The sequence below is a fragment of the Xenopus tropicalis genome, chromosome 9, assembly GCF_000004195.4.
Source record: "Xenopus tropicalis strain Nigerian chromosome 9, UCB_Xtro_10.0, whole genome shotgun sequence".
NCBI classification, from domain to species: Eukaryota; Metazoa; Chordata; class Amphibia; order Anura; family Pipidae; genus Xenopus; species Xenopus tropicalis.
Window position 1 is genome coordinate 89,736,404 of NC_030685.2, and position 23,283 is coordinate 89,759,686.

General features: G+C 56.6%; 1 protein-coding gene across 1 annotated transcript in view; it reads right to left on the bottom strand.

Moving 5' to 3' along the window:
• Positions 1–533: 533 nt before the first annotated feature.
• The window catches only part of heg1 (heart development protein with EGF like domains 1), a 34,894-nt gene continuing 12,144 nt past the window's right edge, over positions 534–23,283 (bottom strand). Inside the window, exons 2-13 of the mRNA XM_031893888.1 lie at positions 15,863–18,079; positions 15,663–15,776; positions 15,357–15,479; positions 15,121–15,224; positions 13,874–13,932; positions 13,166–13,335; positions 12,819–12,953; positions 8,323–8,365; positions 7,373–7,410; positions 3,983–4,065; positions 2,464–2,832; positions 534–1,266 (exon numbers count right to left, since the gene is read on the bottom strand). Coding sequence (XP_031749748.1) covers positions 1,123–1,266; positions 2,464–2,832; positions 3,983–4,065; positions 7,373–7,410; positions 8,323–8,365; positions 12,819–12,953; positions 13,166–13,335; positions 13,874–13,932; positions 15,121–15,224; positions 15,357–15,479; positions 15,663–15,776; positions 15,863–18,079 — 3,599 coding nt within the window. The 3' untranslated portion in view covers positions 534–1,122. The remainder of the gene's footprint in view (positions 1,267–2,463; positions 2,833–3,982; positions 4,066–7,372; positions 7,411–8,322; positions 8,366–12,818; positions 12,954–13,165; positions 13,336–13,873; positions 13,933–15,120; positions 15,225–15,356; positions 15,480–15,662; positions 15,777–15,862; positions 18,080–23,283) is intronic.

Sequence of the window (23,283 nt, forward strand, 5' to 3'; positions counted from 1 at the left end):
ACAGTGGCATTTCCCATTCTCTCATTATTCCAGTCGCCGAGCAGCCATAAGGGGCGGGTCCTACGGGAGGTGCTGCCATATTGCACTGTGGGTTCTGCCAACAGACTCAGCACCCACAGCCCTGTAACCTGCCTGTACAACTCCCAGATACCCTTATGGGGGTACAGTAACCCCATTCTGCCCCCAGCCTATATATACAACTCCTGCTTGTGCGGGGGGGGGGGGTGTTGGGGCCCCTGTCTGGGGCAATCTCGGGCCCCTGCCTGGGGCAATGAGACACAAGTTTGGGGGCTTGGGGCCCTGCCTGGCCATGAGACACAGGTTTGGGGGGGTTGGGGCCCCTGCCTGGGCAATTGAGACACAGGTTTGGGGGGTAAATTGGGGCCCCTGCCTGGGGCAATGAGACACAGGTTTGGGGGTATTGGGGCCCGGGGCAATGAGACACAGGTTTGGGGGCTGTTGGGCCCTGTCTGGGGGCAATGAGACACAGGTTTGGGGGGTGTTGGGGCCCCTGCCGGGCAATGAGAACCAGGTTGGGGGCTGTTGGGGCCCCTGCCTGGGGCAATGAGACACAGGTTTGGGGGTATTGGGGGCCCTGCCTGGGGCAATGAGACACAGGTTTAGGGCTGTTGGGCCCCTGCCTGGGGCAATGAGACACAGGTTTGGGGGGTGTCGGGGCCCCTGCCTGGGGCAATGAGACACAGGTTTGGGGGTGTCGGGGCCCCTGCCTGGGCAATGAGACACAGGTTTGGGGGTGTCGGGGCCCCTGCCTGGGGCAATGAGACACAGGTTGGGGGGTATGGGCCCCTGCCTGGGGCAATGAGACACAGGTTTGGGGGTGTCGGGGCCCCTGCCTGGGGCAATGAGACACAGGTTTGGGGGGTGTCGGGGCCCCTGCCTGGGGCAATGAGACACAGGTTGGGGGGTGTCGGGGCCCCTGCCTGGGGCAATGAGACACAGGTTTGGGGGGTGTCGGGGCCCCTGCCTGGGGCAATGAGACACAGGTTTGGGGGGTGTCGGGGCCCCTGCCTGGGGCAATGAGACACAGGTTTGGGGGTGTCGGGGCCCCTGCCTGGGGCAATGAGTCCGTGAGTGACCCCAGGGGGGCAGATCAGCCTCTCGCTAGAAATAGTCCCTTCTCCTGTTCTCCTCGCTGATGAACGAGGGGTTGTACTGCCCGGGGTAAATGCACGAGTGGCGCGACCCTGGCAATCCCGTGTAGGGGTACAGCCCGTTCCTGTCCAGTTCTGGGTTCCGCAGGCCCGGCTGTAAAATCACAGAATGGGTCATTAGTTAATCACAGGCACAAGGCATTGTGGGAAGATCCCCAGGGGCCACATCACCTGACACCCGTCTTACAGAGGGGGGCGCTATTGGGCCCTAGTGTTGCCTCTGTGCCACGGCATTCCCAGTAGCCCCCTGGCATTCCCAGTAGCCCCGTGGCATTCCCAGTAGCCCCCTGGCATTCCCAGTAGCCCCGTGGCATTCCCAGTAGCCCCGTGGCATTCCCAGTAGCCCCCTGGCATTCCCAGTAGCCCCCCAGCATTCCCAGTACCCCCCGTCATTCCCAGTACCCCCCCTGGCATTCCCAGTAGCCCTGTGGCATTCCCAGTAGCCCCCCCGGCATTCCCAGTAGCCCCGCGGCATTCCCAGTACCCCCGGCATTCCCAGTAGCCCCCTGGCATTCCCAGTAGCCCCGTGGCATTCCCAGTAGCCCCGTGGCATTCCCAGTTGCCCCCTGGCATTCCCAGTAGCCCCCCGGCATTCCCAGTACCCCCGTCATTCCCAGTAGCCCCCCTGGCATTCCCAGTAGCCCTGTGGCATTCCCAGTAGCCCCCCGGCATTCAGTAGCCCCGCGGCATTCTCAGTACCCCCCGGCATTCCCAGTAGCCCCCGCATTCCCCAGTACCCCCGCACTCCCAGTAGGCCACTGACATTCCCAGTAGCCCCCCCGGCATTCCCAGTAGCCCCCCGGCATTTCCCAGTAGACCCCCGGCATTCCAGTAGCCCCCGGCTTCCCAGTAGCCCCCGGCATTCCCAGTAGCCCCCCCTGGCATTCCCAGTAGCCCCGTGGCATTCCCAGTAGCCCCCCCTGCATTCCCAGTAGCCCCCCGTGGCATTCCAGTAGCCCCCCTGGCATTCCCAGTAGCCCCCCGCATTCCCAGTACCCCCCGTCATTCCCAGTAGCCCCCCGACATTCCCAGTAGCCCCCCGGCATTCCCAGTAGCCCCCCGGCATTCCCAGTAACCCCCGGCATTCCCAGTACCCCCGGCATTCCCAGTAGCCCCCCTGGCATTGCCAGTAGACCCCCTGGCATTCCCAGTACCCCCGCATTCCCAGTAGCCCCCCTGGCATTCCCAGTAGCCCCCCGGCATTCCCAGTAGCCCCCTACGGCATTCCCAGTAGCCCCCCGGCATTCCCAGTAGCCCCATTGCCAGCCCGGGCTGGTTCCGGGCCACATACCGAGTAGTAGACGTCGTTGATCTGGAGCAGGTTCTTGGTGCTGCCGTTCTCCTGCATCTCGATGGAGTCGCGGGCCCAGTCGGGGGGCCGGGGGGGGTTCTTGCCGCACTCGGCATAGGGAGACATCTGGAAGTCGCCGCTCTTGAAGATCAATTTGCTGAGGTCGTTCTTGTTTTTCCTGCCCAAAAAAATCAGAATTTGGGGTGAGGGTCTCTGTGTGCGGATGGGACCCCTTATCCGCCGGAGGGATCTGTTATCTGGAACGTGTGGGGATTCCCAGGGGCTGAGGATTCTGGGTAACAGATCCCTGCGTGCGGAATATAAAGGTCGCGGCTTTATCAGATGAACATAAACATCATTATAGATCGGCTATGGGGCAATTGCACCGACGTGCGAGGAGTTTGCCCCCGGGGGGAGGAAATAACTGCACTTTATGGCTCTGAGCAAACAGGTGATTTACATAATGATAAAGGGGCGGGGCTAAATATTCTCCAGCAGCCCCCCCCCCTAGCAACCAGGTAACCGTGTCAGCCAGGGATGGGCACAGGGGGTGTCTGTCCCATTCCCTTCCCTGCACTGCTGGTTCTGACTCCTGATACAACTCCCCAATATCCATTCATCCCTCATTCTCACTGGGTTTATTGTTATGTGTAACTGTCACTGTGTCTGTCCCTTTCCCTTCTCTGCACTGCTGGTTCTGACTCCTGATACAACTCCCCAATATCCATTCATCCCTCATTCTCACTGGCTTATAGTTATGTGTAACTGTCACTGTGTCTGTCCCTTTCCCTTCCTGCACTGCTGGTTCTGACTCCTGATACAACTCCCCAATATCCATTCATCCCTCATTCTCACTGGGTTTAAGTTATGTGTAAACTGTCACTGTGTCTGTCCCTTTCCCTTCCCTGCACTGCTGGTTCTGACTCCTGATACAACTCCCCAATATCCATTCATCCCTCATTCTCACTGGGCTCTATAGTTATGTGTAACTGTCCACTGTGTCTGTCCTTCCCTTCCCTGCACTGCTGGTTCTGACTCCTGATACAACTCCCCAATACCCATTCATTCCTCATTCTCACTGGGTTAAGTTATGTGTAACTGTCACTAGTGTCTGTCCCTCCCTTCCCTGCACTGCTGGTTCTGACTCCTGAATACAACTCCCAATACCATTATTCCTCATCTCCCTGGGTTTTAATAGTTATGTGTACCTGTCACTGTCCCTGTCCCTTTCCCTTCCCTGAAAACTGCTGCGTTCTGACTCCTGATACAACCCCCAATACCCATTCATTCCTCATTCTCACTGGTTATAGTTTATGTGAACTGTCACTGTGTCTGTCCTTTCCCTTCCCTGCACTGCTGGTTCTGACTCCTGATACAACTCCCCAATACCTCATTCATTCCTCATCACACACACGTTCTTCCCTTTCCCCATTCCCTGCACTGCTGTTCGGATCTTGATAACAAGAGACATATACACATACTATAGATTGGGGGGTAAGTGTAACTCAACCTGCAATACATTGTGACAGTCAGTGCGACGCCCAGGGAGCAGTAAGAGCCCGCTCCTGCAGCCAGCAATAACACTGTGATCAGCCTGATACGCTGGGAAACAAAATAATAAGAATAACCCCTCCCCTCTGATTCCCAACAGCTGAACTGTAACTCACACCAATGCTACAGTAAACAGGTGACTGTTACCCAATGTTCTATATATCTGTAACCTTGTTATGGGCTAAGGGGGCCCACCTGAGGCCAGTTAGGGGGATTTGGTAGTGCTTATTTGTGCCCTGGGTAACCCTTGGAACTATAGCGGGGTGACTGTTACCCAATGTTCTATATACTGTAACCTTGTTAGGTAAAGGGGCCCAGCCTGAGGCCAGTTAGGGGGGGATTTGGGGTGAGCGCTTTATTTGTTCACCTGGGTACCCCCCGGAACTATAGCGGGGTGACTGTAACCCCAATGTTTCTATATATTCTGTAAACCTTGTTTATGGGCTAAGGGGGCCCAAGCTGAAGGCCTAGTTAGGGGGGAATTTGGGGTGAGTGCTTATTTGTGCCTGGTACCCTGGAAACTATAGCGGTGACGTACCCCAATGGTCTATATATCGTAACCTTGTTATGGGCTAAGGGGCCAGCCTGAAGCTAGTAGGGGATTTGGGTGAGTGGGTATTTGTGCCTGGTACCCCTGGAACTATATGCGGGTGACTGTTACCCCAAATTTTCTATATAATCTGTAACCTTGTATGGGCTAAGGGGGCCCAGCCTGAGGCCATTAGGGGGGATTTGGGGTGAGTGCTTATTGTTGCCTGGTACCCTGAACTATTAGTCGGGTGACTGTTTACCCCAATGTTTCTATATATCTGTAACCTTGTTATGGGCTAAGGGGCCCAGCCCTGAGGCCAGTTACGGGGATTTGGGGCTTATTTGTGCCCTGGAACCCCTGGAACTATAGCAGGTGACTGTTACCCAAATGTTCTAATATATTCTGTTAACCTTGTTATGGCTAAGGGGGCCCAGCTGAAGGCCAGTTAGGGGGGATTGGGGTCGATGCTTTATTTGTGCCCTGGGTACCTGGAACTATAGCGGGGTGACTGTAACCCAATGTTTCTATATATCTGAACCTTGTTATGGGCTAAGGGGGCCAGCCTGACGGCCATTAGGGGGAATTTGGGGTCTATTTGTGCCCTGGGTACCCCTGGAACTATAGCAGGGTGACTGTTACCCAATGTTTCATATATCTGTAACCTTGTTATGGGCTAAGGGGGGCCCAGCCGAAGGCCAGTTAGGGGGGATTGGGTGAGTGCTTATTTGGCCCGGGTACCCCTGGAACTATAGCGGGTGACTGTTACCCATGTTTTAATATATCCGTAACCTGTTAATGGGCTAAGGGGGCCCAGCCTGAAGCAGTTAGGGGGGATTTGGGTGAAGTGGGTAATTTGTCCTGGTACCCCTGGAACAAGCGGGTGACTGTTTACCCAAGTCTATATACTGTAACCTTGTTATGGGCTAAGGGGCCCCAGCCTGAAGGCCAGTTTAGGGGGGGATTTGGGGTGAGTGCCTATTTGTGCCCTGGTGTACCCTGGAACTATAGTGGGGGTGACTGTACCCAATGTTTCAAATATATCTGTACCTTGTTATGGGCTAAGGGGGCCCAGCCTGAAGGCCAGTTAGGGGGATTTGGGGTGAGTGCTTATTTGTGCCCTGGGTACCCCTGGAACTATAGCGGGGTGACACAGAGGAGTTGGTACCAGGATGGCACAGTGTATATATACAGTATATAAAGTATCTGCAAGTTAATTGTTAATCTGGACCCACATCATTAAATTTAATCTGCAGATCTCTGAGCTTTGTGTGAGACGTAAATAAACAAGAGGAAATCTCCTGCATATCAATGCCTGGGGGTTATCTATATGAATTTTGCTGGTTCTCTTCCTGGCATAACAAGCCCTTGGAGTGGAGATCTGATCTGAGGGTTCAGTTGGTACAAAGTTCCCCCCAATCATTAATTCACCTTATTACACAAAACTGGGGGGTAATGCACGCCGGACAGGTGTCAGTACAGGGGCCCGACCCGAAGCCTTTGGACCCCCAGCAAAATAATAATAATAATAATAATAATAATAGTAATAATAATAATAGTAAACAAATAATAATAAAACAATAATAATAATTAATAATAATAGTAATAATAATAATAATAATAATAATAATAATAATAATAATAATAATAATAATAATAATAGTACTAATAATAATAATAATAATAGTAACAATAATAATAATAATAATAATAATAATAATAATAATAGTACTACTACTAAATATAATAATAGTAACAATAATAATAATAATAATATAATAATAATAATAGTAATAATAATAATAATAATAATAATAATGGGGCAGTTAATGGAGCTTCAGGCCGGGCAGCTCAGGGAGTGCAGCGCACACTTTGGCCACTGGGTGTCGCTGTTGCAACAGATCCGGACTAAGCGTCGCTGCGCTCAGAGGCAATGTTGGCTTCGGACCAGGCCTGGGCTAAACCGGATCTGTTCTGAGCTTCCTAGAACCATAAATAACGTCACATTCCCACAAGCCTCCGGGAAATCACTTCAGTCTGACAGGGGGACCAAACGGCCTGTTCGTTTCTTGACTACGGAGCTGCCGTATGTTTGTTAAACTACATCTCCCAGAATCCTCTGAGCGGCAGCTTGTCCTTCCCACACGTCTCCTGACAATAACCCCGCCCCCCAATTGTTCAGCTCCTATATTGGCGCGGATGTGTGAGAACTCTGAGCAGTGAAGGGGTTAAAGAGAAGAGGCGGTGCCTGTGGCTGTGGGGGCGGAGCCATATGTTGGGCCCTGTGGGTGGGGGGTTTCTCTCTGTGAGACCCCAATACCCTTTATGATAAGTAACGACCCTGGTGCCCTATAAGCCCCTGACATGATCTGGGCTTTGCCCCAGACTGGGGGGCGTAGGCCCTCAGTTCCCTGAAAGTTTTATTCTTCCTGTTCGCAACTCCAACCCACCCCGCCTGGACCCCCAGCCCCCCCTCCATACCCCCAGCCCTCCCCCAGCCCCCCCCCATAACCCCCCCCAGCCGGACAGGTCATGGATCTCTGCGGAGCATACAAAACCCCTTCCAGTTTAACCCCTTCTGCTCCAAATTCACTTCCTCAGCAGCTTCCCTTTCAGTTTAACCCCTTCACGCCCAGCTCAGTCCAAATTCCTTTCAGATTAACCAGTTTCCTGCTGACTTTAACCCTTTTCACTCCACTTACTCATTAACCACTTTCCTTCCAGTGTAATTGCCCCATTTCCAGTAGGAAAGTGACCCCCCCCCCAACCTCCCTGACTCCCCCAGCTCTCAGTTTGGGGGGACACAAGTACAGGGGGGATTATACTCACGGTTTGAGCAGTTAAATCCTCCCAGGCCAAAAGGGCCTCTGGAAAAGAGACAGAGGGGTATGAGGAGGGGGGGTATTGGCAGGGTAAGAGGGGTAATGAGGAGAGGGGGTATGTGGGCAAGGGTAAGAGGGGTATGAGGAGGGGGGTATTGGGCAGGGTAAGAGGGGTATCAGGCAGGGTTAAGAGGGGTATGAGGAGGGGGTATTGGCAGGGTAAGAGGGGTATCAGGCAGGGTAAGAGGGGTATGAGGAGGGGGGTATCGGGCAAGGGTAATGAGGGGGGGGTATCAGGCAGGGTAAGAGGGTATGAGGTAGGGGGGGTATTGGGCAGGGTAAAGAGGGGTTTCAGGCAGGGTAGAGGGGTAATGAGGAGGGGGGGGGTTATTCCCGGGCAAGGGGTAAGAGGGGTATTGAGGAAGGGGGGTATTCGTCAGGTATGAGGGGGGTTCTGGGCCGGGTAAGAGGGGTTATGAGGAGGGGGTATTCGGGCAGGTAAGAGGTATTGAGGAGGGGGGTATCGGCATGGTAAGAGGGGTATGAGGAGGGGGGTATCGGCAGGGTAATGAGGAGGGGGTATGGGCAGGGTAAGAGGGGTATGAGGAGGGGGGTATCGGCAGGGTATGAGGGTATGAGGAGGGGGGTAATCGGGCAGGTAAGAGGGGTATGAGGAGGGGGGTATCGGGCAAGGGTAAGAAGGGGTTATGAGGAGGGGGTAAATCGGCAGGGTAAGAGGGGTATGAGGGGGGGTATCGGGCAGGGTAAGAAGGGGATGAGGAGGGGGGTAAATCGGGCAGGTATGAGGAGGGGGGTATCGGGCAGGGTAAGAGGGGTATGAGGAGGGGGGTATCGGGCAGGGTAAGAGGGTAATGAGGAGGGCGTATCGGGCAGGGTAAGAGGAGGGGCAATTGAGTGGGTGCCAGGGTACATCTGAGCATGTCGGGGGTCACTGACCTGGCGCAGCTGCCGTTCACTCGCTGGAATCCATCCTCGCAGGCTGAGGGAACAGAGAGTCGGGGGGTCAGTCTGTGCGTTAGGGATCCGGCCCCCATAACAGATCACATGATCCCGTAATATTCTATTGGCAGTGACCCTAGCGCTCTGCCCAATCGGGCACCTTGGGTCGTCAGCCCCACTGACTAAATCGAAGGAGGAGCCATGTCTGAAGGGGCGGTTCCCCGTTAAGCTGACATTTAATATGTTATAGAATGGCCCATTTCTAGCAACCTTGCAATTGGTCTTTGTTGTTAATTTCTTTTTATAGTTTTTGAATTATTTCCCGTCCCTTTATACATCCTTCCAGCTTTTAAATGGGGTCACGACCCCCCCCCCCCCCCCCCCGTGAGGCTTCAATTTTATTATTGTTCCTTTTTATTCCTTCATATTCCAGTCTCTCGTTCACACTACTGCCTGGTTGCTAAGGTAACCAAGAGCCCTAGCAACCAGATTTAAGTGTAAGTCACAACTGCCCCTATTGACCCAGGCCTTGCCCCCCTCAGGCCAAACAGACCCCTGGCCATGGTATCAGTTCTGATGTCAATGCCCCCCTGTAACTTGTCTGGCACTTTGGGCACCGCCACTGGCACAACTGGCATTTTAGTGCGAGGGCAATTACCGAGGGGCATGTAGGGGCACCGGTACCTTATTATGGGATGGACTGGGCACTTACACAGGTTGGTAACTGAGCCCTAATATTTCCAGCAGGGTACAGGGAGTCAGGGGGCGGGGAGTCGAGGTGCGGGGAGTCGGGGTGGGCGGGGAGTAGGGGTGCGGGGGGTCATGGTGGCGGGAATCAGGGAGCGGGGAGTCAGGGTACGGGGTGCGGGGAGTCAGGGAGCGGGGAGTCGGGGTGCGGGGAGTCAGGGAGCGGGGAGTCAGGGTTCGGGGTGGCGGGGAGTCAGGGAGCGGGGAGTCAGGGAGCGGGGAGTCGAGGTGCGGGGAGTCAGGGAGCCGCGGATCAGGGTACGGGGTCGGGGAGTTAGGGAGCGGGGAGTCGGGGTGTCGGGGAGTCAGGGAGCGGCGGAGTCCAGGTTCGGGTGCAGGGAGTCCTGGGAGGCGGGGAGTCGGGGTGCGGGGAGTCAGGGAGCGCGGAGGTCCAGGGAGCGGGGTGCGGGGAGTCAGGGAGCGGGGAGTCGGGGTGCGGGGAGTCAGGAGAGCGGAGTCAGGTACGGGGTGCGGGGAGTCAGGGAGTGGGGATCAGGGAGCGGCAAAGTCAGGAGCGGGGAAAGTCGGGAGCGGGGAGTCAGGAGCGCGGATCAGGTAGGGGTGCGGGGAGTCAGGGAAGCGGGGGAGATCGGGGGCGGGGAGTCAGGGAGCGCGGAGTCAGGGTACGGGGTGCGGGGAGTCAGGGAGCAGGGATCGGGTGCGGGAGTCAGAGCGCGAGTTCAGGGTAAAACGGGTGGGGAGCAGGGAGCGTGGGATCAGGGAGCGGGGAGTCGGGGTGCGCGAGTCAGGAGCGCGGAGTCAGGGTACGGGGTGCGGGGAGTTAGGGAGCGGGGGTCCGAGGTCGGGGAGTCAGGGAGCGCGGAGTCAGGGTAAACGGGGTGCGGGAGTCAGGGGCGGGGAGTCGGGGTGCGGGGAGTCAGGGAGCGCGGAGTCAGGGTACGGTGCGGGGAGTCAGGGAGCGGGGAGGTCGGGGTGCGGGAATCAGGGAGCGGGAGTCGGGTACGGGTGCGGGAGTCAGGGAGCGGGGAGTCGGGGGTGCGGGGAGTCAGGGAGCGCGGAAGTCAGGGTACGGGGTGCGGGGAGTCAGGGAGTGGAGAGTCAGGGAGCGGGGAGTCGGGGAGCGAGGAGTCGGGTACGGGGTGGCGGGGAGTCAGGGAGCGGGGTGCGGGGAGTCAGGGACGTGGAGTCAGGGTACGGGGGTGCGGGGAGTTCAGGGAGCGGGGAGTCAGGGAGCTGCGGAGTCAGGGTACGGGTGCGGGAGTTCAGGGAGCTGGGGAGTCGGGGTGCGGGGAGTCAGGGAGCGGCGGAGTCAGGGGGGGTACGGGGTGCGGGGAGCAGGGAGCGGGGAGTCGGGTGCGGGAATCAGGGAGCGGGGAGTCAGGGTACGGGGTGCGGGGAGTCAGGGAGCGGGAGTCGGGTGCGGGGAGTCCAGGGAGCAGCGGAGGTCAGGGTACGGGGAGGTCAGGGAGCGGGAGTCAGGGAGCGGGGAGTCAGGGAGGGGGAGCGGGGAGTCAGGGTCGGGGTGGGCGGGGAGTCAGGGAGCGGGAGTCGGGGTGCGGGGAGTCAGGAGCGCGGAGTCCAGGGTACGTGGTGCGGGAGTCAGGGAGCGGGGAGTCGGGGTGCGGGGAATTCAAGGGAGCGGGGAGTCAGGGTACGGGGTGCGGGGAAGTCAGGGAGCTGGGGATCGGGGTGTGCGGGAGTCAGGGAGCGCGGAGTCAGGGTACGGGGTGCGGGGAGTCCCAGGGAGCGGGGAGTCAGGGAGCTGGGAGTCAGGGAAAGCGGGGCGGGAGTCAGGGAGCGCGGAGTCAGGGTACGGGGTGCCGGGGAGATAGGGAGCGGGTGAGTCGGGTGGCGGGGAGTCAGGGAGCACGGAGTCAGGTACGGGTCGGGGATCAGGGAGCGGGGAGTCGGGGTGCGGGGATCAGGGACGCGGAGTCAGGGTACGGGGGTGCGGGAAGTCAGGGAGCGGGGAGTCAGGGAAAGCGCGGGTGCGGGAGTCAGGGAGCGGTGGGAGTCATGGTAGCGGGGAGTCAGGGAAGCGCGAGTCAGGGTACGGGGTCGGGGAGTCAGGGAGCGGGGAGTCAGGGTATTCGGGTGGCGGTGGAGTCAGGGAGCGGGGAGTCAGGGTACGGGTGCGGGGAGTTCAGGGAGCGGGGAGTCAGGGAGCGGCGGAGTCAGGGTACGGGGTGGTCGGAGGAGTCAGGGGACGGGGAGTAAGGGAGCGGGAGTCAGGGAGCGGCGGAGTAGGGTACGGGGTGCGGGAGTCAGGGAGCGGGGATCCAGGGAGCGGGGAGTCGGAGCGCGGAGTCAGGGTACGGGTGCGGGGAGTTAGGGAGCGGGAGTTCGGGGGTGCGGGGAGTCAGGGAGCAGCTGAGTCAGGGTAACGGGTTGCGGGGAGTCAGGGAGCGGGGAGTCGGGGAGTCGGGGTGCGCGGGAGTCAAGGGAGCGCGGAGTCAGGGTAACGGGGTGCGGGAGTCAGGGAGCGGGGTGCTGGGGAGTCAGGGAGCGGGGTCGGGGAGTCAGGGAGCGGGGATCATTGGTGCGGGGAGTCAGGGAGCGCGGAGTACAGGGTACGGGGTGCGGGGAGTCAGGGAGCGGTGGAGTCAGGGTACGGGGTGTGCGGGGAGTCAGGGTAACGGGGTGCGGAGTCAGGGAGCGGGGGGTTGCCGGGGAGTCAGGGAGCGGGGAGTCATGTGGGGGAGTCAGGGAGCGCGGAGTCTAGGGTACGGGTGCGGGAGTCAGGGAGCGGGGAGTCAGGGAGCGGAGTAAGGGAGCGGGGAAGTCAGGGAGCGCGGAGTCAGGGTACGGGTGCGGGGAGTCAGGGAGCGGGGAGTCGTGGTGCGCGGAGTCAGGGTACGGGGGTGCGGGGAGTCAGGGAGCGGGGAGTCAGGGAGCGGGAGTCAGGGAGCCGCGAGTCAGGTCCCGGGTGCGGGAGTTAGGGGGGAGCGGGGAAAGTCGGGGTGCGGGGAGTCAGGGAGCGCGGAGTCAGGGTACGGGGTGCGGGGAAGTCAGGGGACGGGAGTCGGGGAGTTCGGGGTGCGGGGAGTCATGGGAGCGCGGAAGTCCAGGTAACGGGGTGCGGGGAGTCAGGGGAGCGGGGTGCGGGGAGTCAGGGAGCGGGGTGGCGGGGAGTCGGAGCGGGGAGTCATGGTGTCGGGGAGTCAGGGAGCGCGGAGTAGGGTACGGGGTGCGGGGAGTCAGGGAGCGGGAGTCCCAGGGTACGGGGTGCGGGGTAGTCAGGGTACGGGGTGCGGGGAGTCCAGGGAGCAGGGGTGCGGGAGTCAGGGAGCGGGAAGTCATGGTGCGGGGAGTAAGGGAGCGCGGAGTCAGGGTACGGGGTGCGGGGAGTCAGGGCGGGAGTAGGGAGCGGAGTAAGGAAGCGGGGAGTCAAGGAGCGCGAGTCCAGGGTACGGGGTGCGGGGAGTCAGGGAGCGGGGAGTCGTGGTGCGGGGAGTCGGGGTACGAGTGTCGTGGGCGGAGTCGGGTACGGGGAGTCAGGGGGGGGGGTACGAGGTTCGTGGTGCGGAGTCGGGGTACGGGGAGTCGGGGTACGGGGAGTCGGGTACGGGGAGTTTGGGGTTACGGGGAGTTTGGGGTACGGGGTCGGAGAGTCGGGTACGGGGTGCGGGATCCGGGTACGGGGAGTCGGGGTACCCGGGTGCGGGGAGTCGGGGTACGGGGAGTCGGGGTATCGGTACGGGAGTCAGCGGTACCGGGGAGTCGGGGTAAACGGGGTTGCGGGACGTCGGGGTACCAGGGTGCCAGACCCGGGCAGCGCCGCTCACCTTTGCACGAATGGTCCATCTTGGTGTACTTGAAGTACCCGGGTTTGCACTGGCAGAGGGGCACGCCGGTCCCGTCGGAGCACTCGGTGGTGTCCCGGTCACATTCCGGGGGGCTGGCGCTGCACAGACCGTCGGCTGCAAACAGAACCGGGAAAGGGTTAAGGGTCCAGTCTGTTAAACTGGGTGCAAATGGGGGGTTTTACCCTTAGCTGCCTGGGAAGGCTCCCCAGTTCCATCAGGGCTGGATATTGTGCCAACATGTTCCGTGGCGCTGCCCAATGCAGGGGATGCTGGGAGTTTTCACATAATGGGATCTGGGGGGGCTGCGGGGATACTGGGGGGCTCACCTATATAGTAGAGCTGGGGGTGCAGCATGAGGTGGCACCCAGGGGAGCTCTCCAGGCCCGACTGGCACGAGCGCATGTAGTTCTGCAGGTTCTGCTTGATCTCCTTTTTGGTTACGTTTGAGCCCAATGAGAAAAGGTTCTGCACCGAGATGAGGATGTGATTGGTGTCGCTGGAAAGAGAGACCCCAGGGGCTTATGGGGGATTTGTGCTTTACCCAGAGGGAGGTGCCCCCCACCCACGTCACGTTCTCCCCAATTCTCTTCTTCATCCCCAAAATGCACGAGTGCCAGCGAGTGGGCGAGCAGTCGGCTAAGGGAAATCCCAACGGCACTGGGTCTTCTCCCCCCCGGGGTCTCCGACCCTCACAGACTGCCCAGAACTGACCAACAGCTGCTTTGTGCCTCCCCAGTAACCTGCATGGCACTGCCACCCCAACCAACTGCCACCTCAACCAACTGCCACCCCAACCAACTGCCACCCCAACCAACTGCCACCTGAATCAACTGCCACCTCAACCAACTGCCACCCCAACCAACTGCCACCCCAACCAACTGCCACCCACAGGACTAATCAGGAAATCAATAACTGATACAAAGTCGGTGCCATAATGGAAAGGGGGTGCATGGGTGACACAGTGTCATGATACCCCCCTCTCACCTGTGTTACCCCCAAACCACCCCCAAGGACCCCAGCTCCGCCCACCTTACCTGCTGTTGGTCACTTCCGACAGGTAATAACCACTCAGGCCTGAGAAGGATCTGTTCAACTGCACAAGAGAGAAGAGAGTTCAGATCACAGAACCGGCCCAGATGTTAGACTGTATGAGACTACCAATGAGAGAGACTGGCACTGAGACTACCAATAAGAGAGACTGTATGAGACTACCAATGAGAGAGACTGGCACTGAGACTACCAATGAGAGAGACTGGCACTGAGACTACCAATGAGAGAGACTGGCACTGAGACTACCAATGATAGAGACTGGCACTGAGACTACCAATGAGAGAGACTGGCACTGAGACTACCAATAAGAGAGACTGTATGAGACTACCAATGAGAGAGACTGGCACTGAGACTACCAATGAGAGAGACTGGCACTGAGACTACCAATGAGAGAGACTGGCACTGAGACTACCAATGAGAGAGACTGGCACTGAGATTACCAATGAGAGAGACTGGCACTGAGACTACCAATGAGAGAGACTGGCACTGAGACTACCAATGAGAGAGACTGGCACTGAGACTACCAATGAGAGAGACTGGCACTGATACTAACAATGAGAGAGACTGGCACTGAGACTACCAATGAGAGAGAGTGGCACTGAGACTACCAATGAGAGAGAGTGGCACTGAGACTACCAATGAGAGAGACTGCACTGAGACACCAATGAGAGTGGCACTGAAACTACCATGAGAGAGACTGACACTGAGACTACCAATGAGAGAGAGTGGCACTGAGACTACCAATGAGAGAGACTGAAACTGAGACTACCAATGAGAGAGACTGACACTGAGACTACCAATGAGAGAGACTGAGACTACCAATGAGAGAGACTGACACTGAGACTACCAATGAGAGAGACTGGCACTGAGACTACCAATGAGAGAGACTGACACTGAGACTACCAATGAGAGAGAGTGGCACTGAGATTACCAATGAGAGAGACTGGCACTGAGATGAGAGACTGGCACACTACTGAAGAGACTGAGACTACAATGAGAGAGACTGGCACTGAGACTACCAATGAGAGAGACTGGCACTGAGACTACCAATGAGAGAGACTGGCACTGAGACTACCAATGAGAGAGACTGGCACTGAGACTACCAATGAGAGAGACTGGCACTGAGACTACCAATGAGAGAGACTGGCACTGAGACTACCAATGAGAGAGACTGGCACTTAGACTACCAATGAGAGAGCTGCAGGGGCGGAGCCGAGGGGCAGATACTCACCATATGCACAATCACCTCCTCAATCTGCCCCACGTCGCTGTATTGCCCCATCGTCCCATTTAGGAAGTTTCTGGGCACCTTGATGTGTCCGAGGAAGGTTCTTGCTGGGGGGGGGGGGAGAGGGACACAGGGTGAGACCGACCCCATCACATGAGTAATTTTGCCCATTGGGGTACAATGCCCTTATTGCCCGTATCGGGGGCACCACAATGTACCCCCCATAGAGATTTCCTTACCCGGGACACAGCCGCTTTCCTTTTCCAGGAAGGACCCCAGGGGGCAGCGGCAGCTGAAAGACCCCCTCTTATTAATGCACGACGCCTGGGGGGGGCAGGGCTCGGCGAGACACTCGTCCACATCTGGGCAGAGAAGGGCAAATGGTTACAGGGGCCCCCCATATCCGCACCCCCCAATGCAAATGATTCTACAGCCCCCAAAACTGATACTTTTCCCCCCACAGAGAGAATCCAAATCCCAGAATCCCCCATTAATGCCCCATCCCCATGATCCACTGATTCCACCCCCCCCCCCCGTTCACCTACCTGTGCCGCAGTGTTGGCCCTGCCAGGCTGGGGGGCACTCACACTGATAGGTGGCACGGCCCAACTCCACACAGCGGCCTCCGTTCTGACACGGGTTGGACAAACAACGACCACCTGGAAAACACAAGAGGCATCAAGTGGGCAACTCCCCAATCCGGTGCCCCCGGCCAACGTAACCCCCAGTGCCCACTGGGCTGTACCTCTCTCTGCTGGTTGTGTGGCCCTGGGGGCGGTGATCACTGGGGCTTTTGTTGTTGCCGTAGTTGTGATGGGCTTCCCTTTCTGTACGTGTGATTGGGTCGTAGTTTGGTCGGCGCTGCGTTCGGTGGCACCAACTGTGCTGGTTCTTATGTCCATCCCTGGCGTGAAGGTCTCTGGATTCAGCTCGGTTGTTATTGGTGTCGGAACTTGCCTGTTGGGATCGTTTGTGGTGAAGTGGAAATCACTTGTTTTTGTGGTGTGGACATCAGGCTGGGGAAGTCCTTGTGTCGTGGGGCGGATGGGGGGCAGGAGAAGATCACTGGGGGTTGTTGTGGAAGGAGCAGTTGGTTGAGCAGAAGGTTCTGAAGTCACCACGACCGTCTGTAGCTTCTCAGTTGACGTTGTCCATTCGCTTCCATCCACTGGTTTTGAAGTCTCCACCAAAATGTCTTCTGCTGCTGAGACTGTTGGGTTATTTGTGACTTCTCGAGCGTCTGTTCCAACAAACACCGTTGTGACAGAACCTGTGATGGTTCTGTGGGGCTGAATGGTTTGATGGATGGGACCAGTCACCGAACTGGTGGCGGCTGTAGTAAACTCTGAAAACTGGTTGGTTGTTTCTATGGTCGAGAGAGGGATGGCGGTCACCTCTGTGCCCACCGTGGCTGGGGAGGAGGCTGGTCCAGATGTGGGTAATGTGGGCATGGGAGAGAGAGAGATGGAGGATGTGGAGGAGAAAGCAACAGAGGGAATCTCTGGTGGAGAAGGTGGGAGTGAGGAAGAAGAGAGCAGCTGTGGTGGCTTTGGGGATGAGGAGAAGGTATCTGGGGAGGAAGAGGAGGAGAACTTGGTGAAATGTGTGGAAGTTTCTTGTACAGGAGATGAACCCAACTCAGCAGAAGAAGCTGAAGGTGATAAAGTGGATGATGAAGGCTCAGACTGAAGAAGAGAAGGGTGTGAAGGTGACGGCCAGTTGGAAGCTGATGATACCCATGTGGATGGATTGTTGGTTGGAACTTCAGTTCCAGTATCTGGAGCCGTGACAGGGAGGCTGGACGAGGGCCCAGAAGTATCCGAGACACGGTGAGCGGTGGGAGACAAGACGGTGGATGCACCATAGGAAGGAGTCAGCAGGGGGTAAGTTCTAGAGGTTCCAGAGTCAGATGCAGTAATAACATTGTGGGTTGTGATCTCCGGCGCCATTGTTGGGCTCTCAGACTCTCCGGCTTCACTCGTAGACAACAAACTTGAGTTGCTGCTCTTGGAGGTTGTTAACCCAGATATTGTGATTTCCGAATCCTGCACCGTTATGGCGTTCCTGGTTACGTTGGCCGATTCCTGGGTTGAGGAGTTTGGGCCACGGATGGTCTCGGTGTTTTGGCTCCAGTTGCCAAACAAAGTCGTGTTGCCAAAGTCCTGCAACGTGACCTTGGAGTTGTGTAAGTCTTGTGCCGTGTTGCCCCATGTAGCGGTGCCGGAATAGTGTCCGGTTGTGCCCAACTGCCCAGCCTGGTTCCGCAGGAATCTGGGCTCCGTAGCCGTGTCATAGGCACCGGGGATCTCAGTGATATCTGCCGACCCATTGGGCTTGGTGACTGACAACAAAGTGCGGGTGATGGTGGCTGAGTGGTACAGAGTGGTGCTGGCGTGGGTGCCGGTGTTGGTGCTGGTGTGGGTGCCAGTATCGGTGCTGGTGTGGGTGCCGGTGTGGGGGCCGGTGTGGGTGCCAGTGTGGGTGCTGGTGTTGGTGCCGGTGTCGGTGCCGGAGTGGGGGTCGGTATCAGTGCCAGTGTGGGTGCCGGTGTGGGTGCCGGTGTGGGTGCCAGTATCGGTGCTGGTGTGGGTGCCGGTGTGGGTGCTGGTGTGGGTGCCAGTGTGGGTGCTGGTGCCGGTGTGGGTGCCGGTGTTGGTGCCGGAGTGGGGGTCGGTATCAGTGCCAGTGTGGGTGCCGGTGTGGGTGCCGGTGTGGGTGCCAGTATCGGTGCTGGTGTGGGTGCCGGTGTGGGTGCTGGTGTGGGTGCCAGTGTGGGTGCTGGTGCCGGTGTCAGTGCCGGTGTCGGTGCCGGAGTGGGGGTCGGTATCAGTGCCAGTGTGGGTGCTGGTGCCGGTGTCAGTGCCGGTGTCGGTGCCGGAGTGGGGGTCGGTATCAGTGCCAGTGTGGGGGCCCCTCTTATTCACTTGTCTCCTTGTTACCGATTTATGGACAATTTCAGTGGCTGAAAAACAAAGGAACAAAATGAGAAACCGGGTTCATACAATGAGGGAACCTGTAGAACAGAACCAAAATAGTCCAATTGTTTAGGATCTTGGTGGAACCAGACAGCCACTCACACAATACACGGATGCCCCGGCCCCACGGAGCTTGCCAGGAAATGCCCCGAGGCCAAACCGGGCAAAAGCACCACATTTTATTGCTTTTCTCACCCAAGATGCCACAAATTTCCATGAACAGTTGAACTGGCGAAACAGTTGCAACCACAGCCGCAACGACCTTACAGGGACACGGGGGCTTCCAGGCATGAATCCAGGGGCAAAGGTGGGGTGAGGAGAGGGGCTTTCTGTGTATTTTGCCCCATCGGGGGCCTTTTCAGTGGGCTGCACAAGGGGGGCAAATACTCTGTTCCAAACCGAATAGTTTTATTAAAGGCAAAGCAAAGGGGACCACAATACTCAACATCCCTGGCCGGGGGGCTTCCTGCCTGAAGTGCCGCTATGGGGGCCCCCCACTATGCAGGGCCCTGGAACTCTATGTGCCCCCCTAAAGGAAGCTCAGAGGGCATTTATTCTCATTCCTGTATATAAAGACCCCAAAGCCACTAACTGCCCCACTGAGGGGGCAGTAACATCCAGGCCCAGTGTGGATTTGTCCTTTTGTTTCCTCTTGTTATTACCCTGTGCAAATGCCCCGAGTGGGGCCCAGTAACCCCCCCCTCGGAGCAGGGAATGATGGGAAGCTGCGGCTGCGGATATCAGGATTTTGGGTGGAGAGGAATTGGCAGGGAAAGGAATGTGAGTGAACAAAGGAGACGGCCGGTATCTCGCGAGTCGGAGGCTCCCAGGGTCCCCAGTGTTTCCTTCCTAGTGACCGACCCCTCCCAGCCCCGGGAACACTGTGACCTGCCCTAGGGGGGGCCCTTCTATTGTCTAGACAGGCGGCACCGTCCCCCCGCCCCCGGCCTTATAAACATCCTACCTCCTGATTAGGGAGCACGTCTGGCATTACATGGGGGGCACCAACACCCAGAATAGAAACCCACCATAACCCCCCTCCATGCATTCTAGTTCCACAGCGGCTGCTTCTGCAGGAAGGTCCTGCCATGTAACTACTACTCAGCCTCACAACAGTAGGGCAAGATGGAGACAGTAGGGCAAGATGGAGACAGTAGGACAAGATGGAGACAGTAGGGCAAGATGGGAACAGTAGGGCAAGATGGGGACAGTAGGGCAAGATGGAGACAGTAGTGCAAGATGGAGACAGTAGGGCAAGATGGAGACAGTAGGACAAGATGGAGACAGTAGGACAAGATGGAGACAGTAGGGCAAGATGGAGACAGTAGGGCAAGATGGAGACAGTAGGAAAGATGGAGACAGTAGGAAGAGACCACGTCAGGGCTAAGATGGAACCCAAGGGCCAAGATCGGAGACCAGCTGGGCAACATGGAGAACAGTAGGGCGAAGAATGGAAGACAGTAGGGTCAAGATGGGACAGTATGGGCAAGATAGGAGACAGTAGGGCATAAGGAGACAGTAGGGCAAGATGGAGACAGGTAGGGCAAGATGGAAACAGGTAGGAAAAAAAGGCAAGATGGAACATACACAACAGTAGGCACAAAATGCCCCAGACAAGTAGGGAAGAATGGACACTAGGGGCAGAGGAACAGTAGGCGCAAGCAGGAGACAGTGGACAAGATGGAGACAGTAGGAGCATAGATGGAGACATAGGGAACACACACACACACACACAAAAGACAGTAGGGCAAGGCTGAGAAGTAGGGCAGATGGGGCAGAAAAAAAGGGAGCAGTAGGGCAGAGACAGTAGGGCAATGGAAACAGAGGGCAAGAATGGGGCGGTATGGAAAGACTGGAGACAGTAGGAAGAGGAGACAGTAGGCAGAAGTAAGGACAAGATGCGAGACAGTAGGCGAAGATGGAGACAGTAGGCAGAGGGAAACAGAGGGCAGAAAAAAAAGTAGGACAAGATGGAGAAATAGACAAGAGGGAGGAACAGTAGGTGCAGAAGTAGGGCAAAGGGCATATGATGGAGACAGTATGGTGCAAAGAGGAGACAGTAGGGCAGATGGAGACAGAGGATGCAAGATGGAGACAAGTAGGCGCAAGATGAAAACAAGTAGGACAAGATGAAACAGTAGGGCAGATGGAGACAGTAGGTGAAATGGAGACGTGGGGCAAGATGGGGACAGAAGTGCAAGATGGGGACAGCAGGGAAGATGGAGAAGCAGGGCAGAGGAGACAGGAAGGGTAAAAGATGGGAGTAGGGAAAGAGAGACAGTAGGAAAAGGAGACAGTAGGCAAGAATGGAAGACAAAAGGGCCAGATGGAGCAGTAGCACAAGATGGAGACAGAAGGACAGATGGAGACAGTAGTCAGCAAATGGAGCACCGAATGAGCAAGATGGAGACAGTAAGGCGCAAGATGGAGACATGAGGACAGAGAATGGAAACAAAGGACATAGATGCGAGACAGAGGGCAAGATGGAGGACAGTAGACAGTCATGGCAGACAGTAGGACAAGATGAACAGTAAGACCGAAGACTGAGACAGCTAGACAAGATGGTAAGACAAGTAGGCAAGATGAGACAGTAGGCAAGATGGAGACAGTACGGCGACAAGATGGAGACAAGTAGCCTGCAAGACTGAGAGACAGTAAGACAGAGATGGAGACGTAAAGCACAAGATGGAGACAGTAAGGACACAAATGGAGACAGTAGGGCAAATGGAAGACAGCTCAGGCAAGATAGGAGACATAGAGAAGACGGACACTAGTATGGGCACGATGACGGCAAGTAGGAACGGATGAAGACCAGAGGGCACAGATGGGGACAGTACGGGCACAGATGGCAGACAGTAGGCCAAGATGGGGCAAGTAAGGCGAAAGCATGCGAGACAGTAGCGCGCAAGCCAATGGGGGCAGTGGGAAACGATGGGGGCAGTAGTGGAAAGATGGACGACCGTAAGGGCAAGATGGGGCAGTAGGGGAAAGATGGGACAGTAGGGGAAAGATGGACGGCAGTAGACAAGAATGGAGAACAGTAGGAGCAAGATGGGGGCAGTAGGCGAAAGACTGGAGACAGTAAGGGCAAGATGGAGACACAGTAGGGCAAGAGTGGGGGCAAGTAGGGAAAGACTGGAGACATAGGACATAGATGGAAGACAGTAAGGCACAGATGGGAGAAGAGTAGGGCAAGATGGAACAGGTAGGAACAAGATGAGACAGTAGGCACAAAGATGGAGACAGTAGCGGCAAGCATGGAGACAAAGGAGCAAGATGGGAGAAGTAGGGCCAAGCATGAGACAGTAGGCGAAGATGCAACACGTAGGGACAAGATGGAGAGCAGTAGGACAAGCATGAGACATTTAGTCACGGCACTGATTTGGAGAACAGTATGGGCAAGATGGGACAGTTAGGACAAGATGGCGACAGTAGCTACAAGCATCGGACGCCAAGTAGGGCAAGAATGGAGACAGAAGGCGCAAGATGTGAGAAGGTAGGGCAGATGGAGACATAGCACAGATGGAGACAGTAGACAAACTGGAAGACAGTAGGGGAAGATGGACAGTAGGGCAAGATGGAAGGTAGGGCAAGAATGCGACAGAAGGCCCAAGGATGAGACAGTAGGCAGCATGAACATCGCGCGCATAGATTGGAGACCACGTAGGCACGATGGAGACAGTAGGGCAAACATGGAAGGACAGTAGGCAAGATGGAGACAGTACGGCATGATGAGACAGTAAGGCAGATGGAGACAGTACGGACAAGATGCGACGACAGTAGGGCCAAGATGGAGACGTAGCAAGATCGGAGACAGTAGGCGCATAGAATGGAGACAGTAGCGAGCAAGATGGGACAGTAGGGCAAGAATGGAGACAGTAACGCAAGATGAGACAAGTAGGACAAGATCGGAGAACAGTAGGTACAAGATGGAGTCAGCTAGGACAAGATGGAGTCTAACGCAAGATGAGAGCAGCTGAGGGCACGAATGATGACAGTAACGGCGCAAATGAGACAGTAGGACAAGAATGGAGACAGTAGGACAAGCATGAGACAGTAGGCTAAGATGGAGACAGTTAGCAAGATGGAGACAAGTAGGGCAAGATGGAAGGTAGGGCAAAGATGGAACAGTAGGGCAGATTGGGGACAGTAGCGCAAGATGGAGACCAGTGGACAAGATGGAGACAGTAGGACAAGATCGGAGGACCAGTAGGGCAAGATGCGCCAGTAGGGCAAGAGGAGACAGTCGGGCAAGATGAAGACAGTGGAGAATGAGACAAGTAGACAAGAGAGAAGCGTAGTCGCAAGATGGGACAGTAGGAAGCAAGAGACGACAGAGGCAAGATGGAGAACAGTATAGGACAAGATGGAGACCGTAACGGGCGGCACAGATGGACAGTAGCGGCAAGAATGAGAACAGAAGGACACCACGATTAGACAGTAGGGCAAGATGGGACAGTAGGACAAAGATGGAGACAGTAGGGCAAGATGGGGACAGTAGGCGCACAAGATGGCCAGACGTCAAGGCCACAAGATGCGAGACAGTAGGGAAAGATGAGATCAGTAGGCAAGATGGGGACAGTAGGGAAGAGTGGAGACAGTAGGGAAAGATGGAAGACAGTAGGGCAAGATTGGAGACAGTAGGGCAAGATGGGGACAGTAGGGCAATGATGAACAGTAGGACAAGATGTAGACAGTCAGGGGCAAGATGGGGAACAAGTAAGGACAAGATGGAGAACAGTGGGCACGATGGAACCCAGTAGGACAAGATGGGACAGTAGGGCAAGATGGAGACAGTAGGCAAAGGGAGACAGTAGGCAAGAGGAGCGTAGGCGAAGATGAGACAGTAAGGGCAAGAGGCGAGACAGTAAGGGCAAGAGGAGAGTGAGCACACTTTATCTCAATGTTTCCCCACTTACACAAAGGGAAGCTGTAGATTCTGTGTTGCCCTGCCCCCATAGATACAAGGTACAGGCCCAGTAAGGGTTAAGTTGCGCTGATCACATTCCTTTCCTGACTCGGCGCCGGGAACACAAACCCCAAATGACCAAATCGGTGCCAGAAAATCAGAAAGAACCTCCTTCCATACAGATTGGCCCTAAGCCCCTCGGGACCCCGACTGTGTCCAACTGTCAGACCCAGAGTGTTTTGTTGCCTGTTGCAGCACCATGGCCTGTGGCCCCAGTAGGGG